The 16562-nt window shown below is 41.0% G+C and overlaps 1 protein-coding gene and 1 non-coding gene across 2 annotated transcripts in view; both read right to left on the bottom strand.

The window, feature by feature from the left end:
- Window positions 1–227: 227 nt before the first annotated feature.
- LOC144220556 (U6 spliceosomal RNA) lies at window positions 228–334 on the bottom strand. Its single transcript, XR_013331780.1, has one exon. It is a non-coding gene; the product is annotated as a U6 spliceosomal RNA (small nuclear RNA).
- Window positions 335–934: 600 nt separating this feature from the next.
- The window catches only part of SPTLC2 (serine palmitoyltransferase long chain base subunit 2), a 105552-nt gene continuing 89924 nt past the window's right edge, over window positions 935–16562 (bottom strand). The window contains exons 11-13 of the mRNA XM_077750642.1: window positions 13637–13772; window positions 11097–11226; window positions 935–7017 (exon numbers count right to left, since the gene is read on the bottom strand). Coding sequence (XP_077606768.1) covers window positions 6898–7017; window positions 11097–11226; window positions 13637–13772 — 386 coding nt within the window. The 3' untranslated portion in view covers window positions 935–6897. The remainder of the gene's footprint in view (window positions 7018–11096; window positions 11227–13636; window positions 13773–16562) is intronic.

Raw genomic sequence — 16562 nt, 5'->3', positions numbered from 1 at the left:
CATTTCCCCTAGATATTCAGTTGCTCCAGTACCATTATTGACTAACTGTACCTTCCCTGTTGAATTAATTTGGCACTTTTGTCGAAAATCAACTGATCATATATGTGTGGGTCTATTTCTGGACTTTCTTTTTTATTAAGTTTTTCATTTTAATTCCAGTTTAGTTAACAGTGCTGTGTTAGTTTCAGGTGTTCAATATAGTGATTGAACAGTTCTATACATCACTCAAAAATGTGGAAGGCTTCATGCATCTGTGTGCCATCCTTATGCACGGGCATGCTAATCCTCTCTGTATCGGTCCAATTTTAGTATAATGTGCTGCCGAAGTGAGCACTATTTTTGGACTCTATTCTGTCTTATGTGTTCAATATGACCATCTTAATGCCAAATGCAGTCTTGGTTACTGTAGCTCTGTAGAAAGTTTTGAAATCAGGTAGTACAAATTCTTTTTCAAAATTGGCTATTTGCATTACCATCTACGTTTTACCAACTTGCTGATGTCTACAGAAAAAAAATAGAGCACACTAGTGATGATCCTTTTCAATGCTTGCAACTCCATACTGGTTTTCCCCAATGAGTAAGAAAACCCCTCATCCTGACAGCCCAGGGCAGCAAGCCTCTGGCCCCTCCTCCTCAACACCACCTTCCCCCTCCCTACATCATCCTTCCCTTTGCTCACAGAACATCAGCCACTCTTTCTTTGGGATCCTCCATGCCTTAGAAATGTTTTCTCTATCACCTCTGTCTAAAACACATACTGGTTACCCACCCTTTTTTTTTTTATCATGCTCTTTACTTTTCCTCCACAGACTTAGTAAGATGATGTATGTGTCCATAAGCTTGTTTATTTGTTTGCTGCTGGTACAGGTATTGCTCAGTGCCTGACATGGAAAGAATACTCCATATTTATTGGTTGAATGAATGAAGGCAGAGATAGCTTTCTGAATAGTTTATTTGGGCAAAACAATATTATTTGCATGGGATGATTCTTAAGTCATTTCAAGTAGTTCCCCTTCAGTTCTTAACATGTGCTCTCAAAACTGATACACCTGACCCAACCCATTATTTATAGCTTCACAGTCATCCAACAAGGTAAAAAAAAATCATCTGGCAAAAAAGGTAGATGGGAATAAGGGAGAATGAGAGAAGAGTGACATTTTAACACAGTACTAGAATTGAACATTTTTAATTTACATTCCCCCCCTCACACTTTCTCAGATTAGATAAGCATCCCAGCAATGGAGAGGGGTCATCACAGCACCTCTTGCAAAGTCCAGCTTACAGGCAAATCGGTCAATGAAAAAAAAAAAAAAAGGCCAACAAAATACGATCTCAGCTCCCCATAAGCTATTTCTCTGTTCTTATTCTCTTTCCCCCTTCTCTTAGTGTGTGCTACCTTTCCACAGAGAGGGATCATCAAGACTGTGTGGACATGCTGGCTGAATTGACATGGTGATTTCACCAGTATCCTATAAAGAACCATCAAGGATGCTTTTTATCCTTTTAACCATTGGTTTATCATCACTGAGGGAACATGACCGAATGTTAAGGGTGAAGACAAGTTACTGCTCCACCCCAGTCAGGAATATGTCCCACACTCCCTTAGAAGGGCTGGGCCAAGCGACAAAGCTTTGCACAAGAAACCTGAGAATTGTCAGAAAAGGCAGGCTCTGAATGGACTCAAGGCTCCTCATGCATGGAGGGATCCACCCATCCAGGGAAATGGCAAGAAGGCAGGACACTTAGCCCATCAGGGTATTGCTCTTGTCCTTTTCATTCAGCTTCCCCACAACTACTCCAAAAGAACAGAGCTTTGGGTATTGCTTCATTAAAAACGTGTAGCTGCAGTTTAAGAACTACTGCATTCTTTAGGATCAGTTTATAATAACTCATCATACCACAGAGAATCACAGTTTTAAGGCCATCTATCACGTGTACTATGTAGTAAACAAGACCTTGCCCACGTGTACCCCATCAAGCCACTTCCAAGGGTGGACTGCCAGACTCAACAGAGAAGACTAGAATAAAGAACTTTAGTAAGTACTCAAGCTAACTCCTTTGGTTTCTGCCTTAAAGAGACTCAATCTATACCAAAAGGTGCTTGGAAAACAGAAGTCACTGGAGAAGACAAAAGGGGCAACATTGTCCATACAATTAAAAGCAAAAGGATCACTGGCTAGTCCTGGGATCTCTTTTGGATGAGAAGGCAGGAGGCCAACCTTCTAATTAGGCTATCTGGGCACCTAGGAATTGGGCAGGAGCCTGAACACATTTCCTGTGGCCAGAGCTGAGGAGAGAATAGATAGGCTCTTCTCCACGTGGAAGGGATTTTGATTAACTGGCTTAATGGATTAAGATGCCTGCTGGGCACTGAGCTTCCAGTTAAGCAGGTAGCAGTTTAGGTTTTCAGGCTGCATTTAAGCAAATAGCTGCTCAACAGCCAAGAAGAATCCTTTGATTTTCATGGCTCCCACCTTCACAACCCCTTCGGGCTATGCTGACTTTACCTGTAGGAGACATCAACAATTCTGACCTTCAAGAAGACAGAAGGCAAAGCACTACACTCTTCCCCCTTAGCCACTAGAGATGAAAGCCCATCGTGGCTTACCTAGAACACCAGGGAAGGAAAGACACCCTGGGAATTAGGTCCAGCAGTTCTTCACACAAGAGAACCAGGAGACAGTCAGTTGTATTCGATCTTATCGATGGTTTTGCCACATCGTGACAAATTCTTACAGAACAAGAATTACCCAAATTCTTTTTCCTCACTGCCTATGGTATGAACGTTTATAGCAGTCCTGTGCTTCTGCCCAATCTAGTGTGACTAGGGGCCAGAGAGCCTTATCAATTTGGAAAGGGGGTGGGGTGGGGGTAAAAACACAGAGGTAGTGGTAGATAGCATCCCCTCTTACCCCTTCCCTGAGAAGCCAGGAAATCTCTCCATGTAAGCCATTTTCTCCTGGTTTTCACTAACAGAAATGAAGCAAAGCATATTAAACACTACAGAGTTCAGCTAGACTGTACTAGTCATAACAAACTTAGATATAGGCTCCCTCAAGTGGGGCACAAAGAAGTTCACTGTCTCCCCCTGAAAGCTAAGGCTGAGTGTCCCAAGTATCTGACCTAGTAATCTCCAAACACAGCACTACCATGTCTGTTTTCTATGGAGTTGAAATCCTAACAATCAAGAATTGGAAGGTATAGAAAGCAAGGCCAAATATAGGAGGTAGGGATTACAGAGACAAATCATTGGCAGACTATTCCCTTCCTAGGCTTCTGAAAAAGGGCAATGAGCAAACACATAGCCCTGAGCAACTACATAGGGCATTTCTGTTTACCTTGCATGACTACATCAGGAAAAAGGATGCTTTGACCTTCTTAAGTCCTCACCCCATCATGAAAGTTAAAGATAGTAATTACAGGGGCACCTGGGTGGCTCAGTTGGTTAAGAGTCCGACTTGGGCTCAGGTCATGATCTCACGGTTCATGGGTTCGAGCCCCGCATCGGGCTCTGTTGTGACAGCTCAGAGCCTGGAGCCTGCCTCAGATTCTGTGTCTCTTCTCTTTATTTGTCCCTCCCTTGCACTGTCTCTCTCTCTCAAAAATAATAAAACATAAAAAATTTTAAAAAAGGTTAACTACAAGACTAAGATGTCAAGTTCTTCAAACAAGCAAGCAGTTCTTTGGGGTTCTGGAGATTAGGATGATTTATTTTTTTTTATTTTTGAGAGAGAGAGAGAGCAAGAGAGAGAACACAAGAGGGGAAGAGAGGGAGAGGGAAAGAGAAAGAATCTTGAGCAGGCTCCATGCTCAGAACAGAGCCCCACGCGGGGCTCCTTCCCATGATCCTAAGGCTCATGACCTAAGTTGAAATCAAGAGTTGGACACTTACCCAGATGTGCCACCCTGGTGCCCCAAGACTAGGATGATTTTTTTTAAAGTTTATTTATTTTGAAAGAGAGAGAGCAGTGTGCACACAAGTCGGGGAGGGGCAGAGAGAGAGAGAAAGAGAGAGAGAATCCCAAGCAGGCTCTGTGTTGTCAGCTTGAGCCCAACTCAGGGCTTGAACTCACAAACTGTGAGATCATGACCTGAGGTGAAATCAAGAGTCGGATGCTTAACCAACTGAGCCACCCGGCTGCTCCTAGGATGATATTTAAAGGGAAGAAATCTTCTAGAGCAAAGCAAAAAATTGAAGTGCTCCAAAGACCCAAGCCCTGAACATACTTGTTGCATATTTACTTGCTGTAGTGTGCATGCCATATTCTGGGGTAAAGCTTTTAGCATCTGCCACTGCCTCTCTGTGATTGTGATGTCTCCTAGGTATAAATTTCCTGGTTTCTGATGTGATCTGCAAAAAAGGTCTTATAAGCCTGAAGTGGATAAAGGCTATGCTGAATAGGAAGATGGATGAGAAAAAGTGGTAAGGTTAGTCCCGTTTTTACTGACGGACTCCGCTTCTCGGCTTTGGTAATAGTTAGCTGCTGCCTGTTTGCATCCCCTTAGATTTGTGAGTCAGGCTGTGTTTAACCATGCATTAGACAGTACCTATGTCTACTCATTCCCAGTGACTGTATTTATATACACCTGTATTTCCCTAGATGCTTGGTTAAATAATGATACTTGTGATATGACTGGACCCTAGATTTATATTACAGTTTCCAAGAAGAGACAACCAGCATGTATAACATTTTGTTCTCTAGAAAGCAGAGATCCTGGGTCGATCACAGTTTTGTCTCTTCAAAAATAAACTTGTAACTTAACTACATTTATCCTGACATAACTTTGCACCAGCAAAGTGATATAAATACATATATAAATATATGTATTTAAATGCCCATACTGACATTTTAAATTGCAGTGACTTCATGCAAGCCAAAGTAAAAAGAGTAGCAGGTGAGTTCGTTGCTTAAAGTTTGTGACTTTTGCAAGCCCTATATCATTTGATAGTAACTACAGTGTAAACACTATCTGGTGTTCTAGTGGGGTTCTATGGTGAGGAACTAGATGTAGGGGAAAGGTTAGCAATCTACTTTATTTTACAGGACTAGTTACTTAGTTGACACAATCTCTTTTTTACTTCGATTTATACATGGTAAATATAGTTCCTGCATTTCTACTTGCTTCGTTTATTCACCCTTTTCTACTGTTTAAAAAAGTAAAACAAAACCTCGGAGTATCTCAAAGGCTGAAGGCTCTCAAAGTGCTGGGAGTGACCAAAGATAACACGAGACATGAAAACAAAACTTCACCAACAATCATATTGCTTCCATCCTCCCCTACACATATCTGCAAAAACACCACAGCTGATGACAAGATGCCCAGGAGAATTTGGACTGAGTATTTTTACCAGTTCAAGGAGTGATTTCAAAAACAGAGACGTGAAAACTACTTTTACACACAGTGTTTCCATTCTGTTCCCAATCCTTTCCCCATGTTTACTTGATGGCTACTATAAGACAAGCTGATTTTGGATATAATAAAGTCAAAAGTTCTCTCCACTTAAGCTTTGGTCAACAGAAAAAAGTAAGAGCTTTAACATGGTGGTTTTCAGATTTGTTCTTTGGTCAGGCAGTATAAAGCTCTCTGAAAGAAGTCCCCTTACCTGGAAAGAGTCGAAATAGAGGGTCCCCAGTTTAGCAAAGAGATAATAGGGGTTCAGAATTTCTCAAGAGGAAAAAAAAGGAAAAAAGAGAGAGACCCTAAGCCCCAGATGCCAGATTAGAATTCTCTTAGGACACAAAGAATGATACAAGAGAACTAGCAGTCAGAAGAGTAAGACTGAAACGGGTCAGCTTTTCTAAAAAGGGTAAGTTAATAACTTTAATCCTTAAACAGGAACATGACAAATGATTTCTGAGCAGAGGATTTACCAACATTTTCCTTTATCAGTTTAAATCCTAATGTGGACCCAGACCCAGGCAGAAGAGTAGAAAACAGCACGAATCAACCACAGATATGCCACCAGGAGTAATCCGTGCTCTGCACGTGGCCCCAGCCATCTGACCCCTGAGGGATGGAGGTCACCCTGCCGAACAGCTGCAGACACAGAACACACAGTGAGGTGTGAGTCAGCTTCACCACACAGGTCTGACCAGGGTGGGATGTCGGTACTTTGTGAACGATTTAAGTGTTTTAAGTAGCAGGTGGGAGTGTTAGTTTAGAGCCTGGGAAAAACCCAGAAATTGGGCATAGCCCTCAGACAGTGACCACTACAAAGAAATATTTGACGGTGAAGGAAGGAATCATCTGGTGACCAGAACAAAATGGAACAAGACCAAGCCTTGGGAGGCTGCTGGCCAGGGGGAGATACACAATGAGGGGCGGTTTGAGCAATGCTAGTGTTTCTGGTCTTTCCTAGACGGCTGAACTTGAGATGAAAGGAACACTTTGGTTGAGTCCTTGACTGGTTAAATAAGGATTCTGAGGCTGGGGGCCTCTGAGACCCGGACGGGAAGTAAGTGGAAGGCACTTGCTCCCTGGGAAGGGGGGCTGGGTGAGTGTCCAGGCTGGGGTGCCGGGGCCGGCAGGGCCTTCTGTAGGGCCACATCCACAGGCGGTGGGGAGAGGGTAACGGCCTACGTGGTCAGCCAGGGACAGGCTAGGGTCAGCGTGATTTCACAAGGAGAAGAGTTATAAAATAAAACATTTTTAATGGACAAAAAAGTAGAGTGGGTCACCTCTTGTTTGAAAGGTGAAATGTAGCAAAGGAAGAATGTGAAGCAGTTTTTTTACTATTTACAAAATGCCATTTAGAGTGAGGTGGCCACCGTCAGTAGTTGAGGAAATGTCTTTCACATGAGATGGCCACAGAAGTATGGTTCCTGGCACTGGCTCAGAAAGGCCGCACACTGTCCTGGGTGAGGGAGAGTCCCTCCGAGTGAGCACCAAAAAGGCTCAGTCTTCTGTTTCTTCATATGTAGTCTCGTCAAAGGGCCTGTCCAGTAGAGGCACCAACCGATGCCGGGAATACTTCAGTTGCAATAGGTCCCCAACTTCATCTATCTCTTTTAAAGCCTAAAATAGGTAAGAACAGAGTTAGTCAGAGGAATGGGGTTCTGGCATGGCTGGTGCTTTATTTTTCTAAAAACATTCATGGGTAAGATTATCCTTTATGGGAGCGTTCGTGTCTGGTGCATTTACTCTGATCAGACTACAGGACAGCTGTGGAAAGGGCTGTCTCTCCATCATATCATACACACCTTCTGTTCACTCTTATGGTTGGTTATAATTTCATAAGAAAATGTATGCCTTCTACTTCATAAAAGGGAATCAACTGATTATTAGTAAAAGACACATTTGCCTGTTCTTACATTTAATTCTTAAAACTCGGTGTTTGTAGAGAGAAAAAAAAAACCCATGAGTAAACAGTATTCCTTATTTATTTAACAGAAGAAAAAAAACTTTTTCACTCCAAATGTGGATAATATAGAAAGCAAATTAAGAACTGCCCTTCAGAGTGTGATCAGTGGTATCTTCAAGAAAAGGTTTTTTTTTTTTTAATTTTTTTTAATTTTTTTTATTTTTTAATGTTTTTTATTTATTTCTAGGAGAGAGAGAGAGAGAGACAGCATGAGCAGGGGAGGGTCAGAGAGAGAGGGAGTGACAGACTCTGAAACAGGCTCCAGGCTCTGAGCTGGCAGTCAGCACAGAGCCCGACGCGGGGCCCGAACCCACGAACCGCGAGATCATGACCTAAGTGAAAGCCGGACGCTTAACCGACTAAGCCACCCAGGCGCCCCTCTTCAAGAAAAGGTTTAACTGCAAGTTCCATATGGAAACAATTTAAGACTGACTTTTAGCTGGAAGAACCCATTAACCATTTATCCCCCTAACCTCTGATTCAGGATTTATTAATTTAAAACAACACATGACTTATGAAGATCACAAAAGAAAGGACATTTATGAACTCTGACTTCAGAAAAACCTAATGTTTTTATTGATGTAAAAAAGAAAATGAATAAACAGAAAAAACCCCACAGTATCCCAAAGGGATTACATGATTTCCTCTGATCCCATACCAAATATTTCAGATCAGTTGGTTTTATTTATTTACTTATAAAAGATAAAATTGTAACTAGAATCTGTTAGTTTGCCATTATGTGGGCTACCTGTTAGATTAGCAATAAGAAACTGTTACAAGTACCACCATCTGTTAACAATCTACATTCAACCACTAGACAGGGTGACATACGTTCTTAGGGAAAAAAAATGTATGAATCAGAATTGAGTTTGGTCCTTGAATAAGAGAATATTCTAGGACAACTGTGCCTCAGAGCTGATTGATAACCTTGCCCTTCTCATTTTTATTTTTTAAAAAAATTTTAATGTTTTATTTATTGTTGAGAGAGAGATAGAGACAGCATGAGCAGGGGAGGGTCAGAGAGAGAGGGAGACACAGAATCTGAAGCAGGCTCCAGGCTCTGAGCTAGCTGTCAGCACAGAGCCTGATATGGGGCTCGAACCCACGAACTGTGAGATCATGACCTGAGCCTAAGGCGGACACTTACCTGACTGAGCCACCCAGGTGCCCCTGTTTTATTTATTTCTGAGAGAGAGAGAGAGAGAGAGAGACAGCATGAGCAGGGGAGGGTCAGAGAGAGAGGGAGACACAGAATCTGAAGCAGGCTCCAGGCTCTGAGCTAGCTGTCAGCACAGAGTCTGACACGGGGCTCGAACCCACAAACTGCGAGATCGTGACCTGAGCCGAAGTCGGATGCCACCCAGGTGCCTCAATTTAATGTTTTATTTAATTTTGAGAGAGAGAGAGCACTCGAGCGAGAGCTTGAGGGGAGGGTCAGAGAGAGAGGGAGATATGGAATCCGAAGANGTAGGAGGACAGGGAGGGAGGGAGGGAGATAGGAGGGAGGGTGTGGAGAGAATCTTAAGCGGCTCCATGCTCAGCTCAGCATGGAGCCCAAAGCAGGGCCTGATCCCACAACCCTGGAATCATGACCTGAGCTGAAATCAAGAGCTCAACCGAGTCACCGAGGTGCCCCAAATTTTAAAGTATACAATTCAGTGCTTCTTAGTATATTCACAGAGGTGTACAACTTTCATCACCATCTAATCTTAAAGCATTATCATCTCAAAAAAAAAGAAACCCCCTACTTACATCCTCACCCCTGTTTCCTCCTAGGCCCTGAAAACCACCAATCTATTTTCTGACCCTATGGATTTGCCTGTTCTGGACATTTTATTACTTAGCATAATGTGTTCAAGGCTCATCCATGGTGTAGGGGTCCAACTTCATTCTTCTGCCTGTGGTTATCCAGTTGTCCAGTACCACTTGCCGAAGAGACTATTCTTTCCCCATTAACTAGTCTGAGCTCCCTTGTGGGGAATCAACTGGCCATAGAGGCATGGTTGTACTTACGGACTCTCAATTCTATTCCACCATTGGTCTACACATCTGTCCTTATGCTAGCGCCCCACTGATTTAATTACTGTAGCTTTGTAGTAAGTTTCAAAATTGGGGAGTTTGACTCCTCCAATTTAGATTTTCCCTTTCCATACTGTTTTGGCTACCTGGGGCCCCTTACAGTTAGTTCCATATGAACTTGAGGATCAGCTTTTCCACTTCTGATAAAAAAGCCACTAGAATTTTGACAGGGACTGCATTGGATCTACATAGTTTGAGTTTTCGGTATACAAGTTTCTCATATCCTTGGTTAAATTTATCCCTGGATATTTTGTTCTTTTGAATTCTAGCATAAATGAAATTTTCTTAATTTCCTTTTTGTTTCTTCACTGCTGGTATAGAGAAACATACCAACTTTGTGGTGATTGTTTACTCTGCAACTCTGCTAGCTACACTTATTAGCTCTAGAGGTTGGTTTTGGTTTTTCTGTGTGTGAATTTTATGGCATTTCTATGTAATCATGTCACACTGCTTATTACACGCAAAATTCACTTGTACTCCTCATGAGGCTCACATTGCCTCCATCAAATTATCCTAGGACAAAACAACTTCATGAAACCTATTGTTTCAAAAAATGCACTTTATGCTTCAAGAAAACTAAATGGGAGGCAAAATCAAACAATTCCTTAAGTGGATCTTATGAAAAGGGTGATTATGTGGAAACTAATTTGACAATAAACTATTTGTAAAAAAAAAAAAAAAAAAAAAAAAGAAAAGGGTGAGAACTCTCAACTGGCAAACATTTATTGGCAATAGAAATCTACTTCAATATCTTGGCTACATCTGAATTCTTTAATGAATGTGTATAGTCTTTGGGAGTCAAAGCTGTTGTAAGAAGACAGAGTGTACCGGTGTAGCCAATGCTTATAATGACACAGATCTTTTTTGAAAGGCACATCAGGGGCGCCAGGGTGCCTCAGTTGGTTAAGTGTCCAACTTTGGCCCAGGTCATGATCTCATGGTTCGTTGGTTCAAGCCCTGCGTCGGGCTCTGTGTTGAATGCTTGCTCAGAGCCTGGAGCTTCTTCGAATTCTATGTCTCCTTTTTTCTCTGCGCCTCCCCCACTCACACTGTCTCTCAAAAGTAAATAAATGTAAAAAAAATATATAAATAAAGGCACATCACACTTTCAAACATCCATATAGAAGAGAATGGAAGAAAAGCTGGTATTAGTGAATTAAAAAAGAAATAATGAAGAAATTCACCAGTAAGATTTTTGAAAAATGGGAAATCTATTGAAAGAAATCTAAAAGGCACAGTCAAAGCAAAGAAAAAGAAAGAAAAAGATACAGTATCAATAATACTCTGAATCTAGTTTTCCAATGTCAGAATGTGATTAAAAATATAAAGTTTAAAAAAAAAAAGGCTTGCAGTAGAAACAGTACAAGGTGAGTTACACAGTTGTAGAGACCATAATAAGGGACAGAGTAGGACAAGATAAGGCGAGAAATTCCCCAGAGCCCTGATGGGTCTAGTGGGTGATGCTAATGGCTTTGCAATTTTTTTTTTCTAAACTGCAATGTTTTAAGCAGCACTGTATACTCCCTCCTCTATTTTACCAGCCAATACCTCAGGTGCTCAAAGAACTTAAAGATCAATAGATGATTAATTTCATCTGATATCCAGGCGTTCTTAGAGTAGGTATATTTATATCAAGGTCAAAGTGTCGACTTACAGTATCAAGTATTTCTTTGGTATGAGCTGCTGACAGGCAAAACCTGGCTCTGGACTCAATAATCGGAGTAGCAGGAAATCCCACCACAACTACCCCAATATTCCGCTTCAGCATCTCCCGTCCAAAGGCGCTGCAAGGAGAAAGCAAGATAAGAACCAGGAAGAATAAACAACCACATTACAAAGGTCTTTGGTCCTGCACAATTTAAACTCTTAGGTGATACAGGGATTGGAGACTTCTATTAGGAATTTCCTCTAACTTCTTCTCAAGTGAAAACTGCCAAAGTTCTTTAATTCAGTCCTAAAGTGGTCTTTTCCCAAACAGTTTCCTTCACAAGGGTAAAGAATATAGTTGTCAGAGACCAATTTTCATTAGGGCCTGCCTAAAGTAATTTGCAGTTATAGCCTTAAAGTGTCCCTGACACATTAGAGTGGTTCAGAGGCTTCAAAATGAACTTGAGTTTATTTTTTTTAATATTTATTTTGTTAAATGTTTTATTTATTTCTGAGAGAGAGAGTGACAGTGTGAGTAGGGGAGGGTCAGAGAGAGAGGGAGACACAGAATCCGAATCAGGCTCCAGGCTCTGAGCTAGCTGTCAGCACAGAGGCTGACACAGGGCTCGAACCCACGAATCATGAGATCATGCCCTGAGCTGAAGTTGGACGCTTAACCGACTGAGTCACCCAGGCACCCCAATATTTCATTTATTTTTGAGAGAAAGAGACAGAGCAAGAGCAGGGGAGGGACAGAGAGAGAGAGACACACACACACAGAATCTGAAGCAGGGTCCAGGCTCTGAGCTGTCAACACGGAGCCTGACATGGGGCTTGAACCCACAAACCCGTGAATCATGACTGGAGCCAAAGTCAGAGGCTTAACCAATTGAGCCACCCAGGCACCCCGTCAAGGACAAGCTTTTAAACTCAAGTTCATTAGGGGCACCTGGGTGGCTTAGTAAGCTTAAGACTCTGACTTTGACTCAGGTCATGATCTCACGGCTCGTGGGTTTGGTTTGCATCAACCTCTTTGCCCATAGCTTGGAGCCTGGAGCCTGCCTTGGACTCTGTGTCTCCTTTTCTCTCTGCCCACCCCCCTCCAAAATAAATAAACACTAAAAAAAAAATTTAAACCTTGTCCTTGAAGTATTAGGTTTGGCAGTTTCAACAATTCTTTTTGTTTTTTTAAATTTATTTTTTAGTTTATATCCAAGTTAGTTAATTAATTAGTTAATTAATTAGTTAATTAGTTAGTTAGTTAATTTCATTTAAACAAGAGAGAGAAAATCCAACACCTCTGCTTTGGCTCCTTTCCTCCATCCCCTGTAAAGCTATAATGCCAAATATGCATAGGACTTCCTGTTGAAAAGTGAAACTTCTTTTCCCTCAGTGGGCACTGTTTCCCAATTTCCTCATTATCCTTGGAATCAACATACGTCCCCGCTTTAATTTTCCTTCCTATATCCACTTTAATAAACATTTGCTGAGTGCCCTTTGAGTGCCAGGGACCATGGTGGGCACTGGGGATTCAAAGATGAAAAATATTTGCTTCCTTAATGAGTTCAATTAAACCTGAGAAATAATCCTTATCCAGTTTTATATTTAAGATCAAGTCAAAATTCACAAATCTGAAAAGATACGTGTTTTTTGTTTCTTTGTGGTTTTGTTGTGTTTTTTTTACTGAGTCGACAATAAGCAGATAACTTCTTTCTATCTCTGATGCAGTTTTGCCTACTTTGCAAATGACCATATTTGCTCACTTCATATTACTTTTCTTTCTTTTTTTATTACTTTTCCAATGTCTTCTGGTTTGTTATATACCCGGCCTCCTCAAATACACTGGAAGCTGCTCCAGAGCAAGGCTTTCCATTATACACGAGTTGCACAAATCAAAGAAACCGCTGTAATCTGCAACAACAGGCCCTGACCTCAAGGCTCCCTGCTGGGCACTGCATTTCAGCTCCACTCCCCTTCTTGCTACCCCTCTATCGGCTAAGTGTGTTCTTGTGTTATGCTATTTGTGCAGAACTTCTTTCTCCAAGTGGCTAACTCAGCTCCTTCATGTGTCACACAAGGCTCATGTGTCATCTTCCCTTCCCACTGGCTCACCCTGACCATTTCATACTGCCACCTGCCCACCCCCAGGGTACTCTCTGCCCATGTGCCCTGCTCTACTTTTCCCCATAACATGTAACATCTTCCAATGAATCACATAACTCATTTATTACATTTGTCTGACTCCTGCCCCATTAGAACATAAGCTCCAAAAGGACAGAGATTTTTTATTTTTGTGTTTTGTTCACTGACCTATCCCAATCTCCTAGAAGAGGGCATTGCACTCAATATTTGTTTCATGAAAGGTTATCAAGTTAACATCTTTCATAAACTGGAATCCACTATTTATGGAATTTCTAGCAAATGAAGGTAGGTTAATATAATGAGGCCAAGACAATTTTTCCTAACAAAATACATAAGCCTGAGTGTAAAAGCACAGAAAACTTAAGTCTAATGAGAGACCAATCTGTAATCTGCAACAAAACATACCCAATTTTGGCTGGCATGTAGAGCATCAAAGGCACCACTGGAGAATCTTCATTTCCATAGATGATGAAGCCCATCTCTTTCAGACGTCTTCTGAAATACCTGGTATTTTCGGCTAACTGCTGTATACATTCTTTGCCTGGAAAATCATGAGGAGGAAAAAAAAAAACACTAAGGAAAAAGGAGTGGAAAAAGGAGAGCAATCTCCTCTATCTCCATTCTATCAATTAGTCCTATGTTTGGTTCTTCCTTTCTAACATAAAATATTTTCACATAACAAACTGTATGAAATATAAATACAAACAACTCTTGCTTTGAACACTGTTACAGTAGGTGTTGATAGCAGATTTTGTAATAATGTACAGAATGAAGTTTAATGATTAATATTTTCATGGCACATTAGCATCCTTAGAAACATTTTCGATACACCTCATTTCACATCCTACCATCTCTTAACAGTAGGTAAAATATTAACTGTTATCTTCATTTTATAGGTTAGGTGACTCTCACAAAGGTGGTGACTGGCCTGCAGTCACACATCAACAGGTGGCACAGCTGAGACTAGAATCTAGGTCCCTCAACTTCAATATTCATTCCAATGAATTATGCTGCAAATAATTTTATACATCAGACCAGAGATGGAGTCATTTAGAGCCCCAAACTTTGCTCTTAAGAGTTTGGTTTATGTTACCATTTCCCTGAAACTACTATCACACAATAGCATATCCATAATAATGTAAAATCATATTTTTAATTCCAATTTGTTCATCTTCCCTTCGTAGGGGTGGATTATAACGAACATTTCTCAAACTGCTGAGTGACCAAATATTTGAACCGGGTTTTGACGTTATGGTAGGTAAATCTAGGAACAGACATCCAACAACTGTTCTGGGATGAAGAGCAAGTCTAAATCCAAAAGCAGCTCACAAAGGGCTCAGAACTGCTTAAGGGTCTTCCCAACCACAAATACTCACAAATTAGAAAACATTGTAGTCCTCTTCTCACATATATTAGAGAGGTAACAAATTAATATTTTTTAAAGTACAAATGTCATACACTTCTAAAGATAAATTAATCAGTTGATCAGGAACAAACATCCTTAGAATACTAACATACCCATCCCCTGATGAAAAGCTACCCTAGAGAAGCCTGCTACAAATAACCCCGAATTAATACTCTGTGTAAAGAATTTCAAGTTAACCAAAGAATAACACTCAAACTTAGATTGGCTTACTGTGAACACTGAAGAAAATCACTTATTTTAAGACTTATGTCTTACAATAAAGCAGACATTACAATATGTTACGTTTAAGAATATTGAGAATCTTGGAGCCCTGTGCCCAGGTTCTTCCCTAGAAATACCAATTCATACTTAACTCTACATTTAGAAGAAAAAGAGACTTACACCTCTGGCCATGGTAAAATACCCAGGACCAGACTGACCTTTCTGGTGTTAACAACAGAAAACTGGACAAATCACATACAACAAAATGTATATATAATGTTTTTCGAACACCAGGTCAAGGCAGTGCAGGACTGTGCTGCTGGGGAGGAGGAAAATAGACAGGAGCCTCTGGATTGTGCCCCGACTACCTAGAGGCAGGTCCCAGGCTGCTGCCCAGGGACAGGGACCTAGTCTCTTCAGTTGAGGACACCAAAGGTTGGAGTTGGGGATGCTAAGGTGGCTAGAATTTGTCGGGAAGTGTGCAGGAAAGGAGGGAGAAGTGTACAAAGAGAGAAGTGTGGGGATCTACCCAGGGGTCTCTTGAGCCTCTGGCAGAGTGTCATCTGCTTGTGCGAGAAGAAACAAGCAGGGTCTGGTGGAAAAGCCAGCAGAAAGCAGCAGACTCAACAGTTCCCAGAGCTCATACAGAATTGGCAACAGTGTGTATTTTTACCTCCCAAAATGGAAAGCCCTGAGAGTCACACTAGTCATGGAGCTAAATTAGCCCTAGCTGAAAAGTTGCTGTGGATCTACCCTAACAAACCTTAACAGCAAGTCTCAAAAGGATCCGACTAATTTCAAGAACAAAGTCCAACACTACCTAAAGGAATACAACAAAGTACAGCCCTCCGATGTCAAATTTACAACATAGAATAAAAAATTCCAGCCATTCAAGGAAACAGGAAAATATGACCCAGCAACTGGGAGATAAGTCAATCAATAGCAATAGACCAGAAATAAGAGTACAGGCAGACAAGGATGCACAGAATGCTACTGCAGATATGCTCCAGACATTCAGAAAAGTGTGGGGGGGAAACATGATAAAAGGCAGAAAGGAAATATGCTGATGAATCTCAAAAAGCATTGTTACATGAAATAAACCAGACACAAAAGACACTACACTGTGTGCATTCATTTATAGGAAATTTTAAGAAAGACATAATTATAGAGACAGAAAACAGATTAGTGATTGCCAGGGAGTGGGGAGAGGACTGGCTGCAAAGGGGTATCAGGGAACTGGGGAGTGACAAAAATATCCTATTCCCCGACTGTGGTGTGGTATGACTGCCTGACTGCATACATCTGTCCACACTCATGGAATTATACACTTAAAGCAGGTGAATTTTACTGTATACAAACGATATCTAATTAAAGACAGTTTTTAAAAAATTGATACACCTGCACATTAGTATACATTATTTTTTCTGCACCCACCTTATTATTTTGCAATTTAATACCTTTTTCTCATCACAAACCAAATAGCTGAAAAAAATTTTTTTTCATTGCAAATGGCAAGACTTCATTTAAGAAAAACTTTTTTCCTCATTCCAAGAATATCAAGAAAAATCATCAAGGAAAAGAAGAAATCTTAGGAGATGAAGACCTTAACTTTATCAATTGCTGTATCATTCTAAAAGTTTTCTCTAATGGAAGGAAGTCAAAATCTCAGGCGCACTATTAATCACCATCTGGTCCCAGACAAAA

The sequence above is a fragment of the Crocuta crocuta genome, unplaced genomic scaffold (genome assembly GCF_008692635.1).
Source record: "Crocuta crocuta isolate KB4526 unplaced genomic scaffold, BGI_CrCroc_1.0 scaffold186, whole genome shotgun sequence".
Classification (NCBI taxonomy): Eukaryota; Metazoa; Chordata; class Mammalia; order Carnivora; family Hyaenidae; genus Crocuta; species Crocuta crocuta.
The sequence above is the reverse complement of the archived record's forward strand: the minus strand, read 5'-3'. Positions and strand labels throughout refer to the sequence as shown.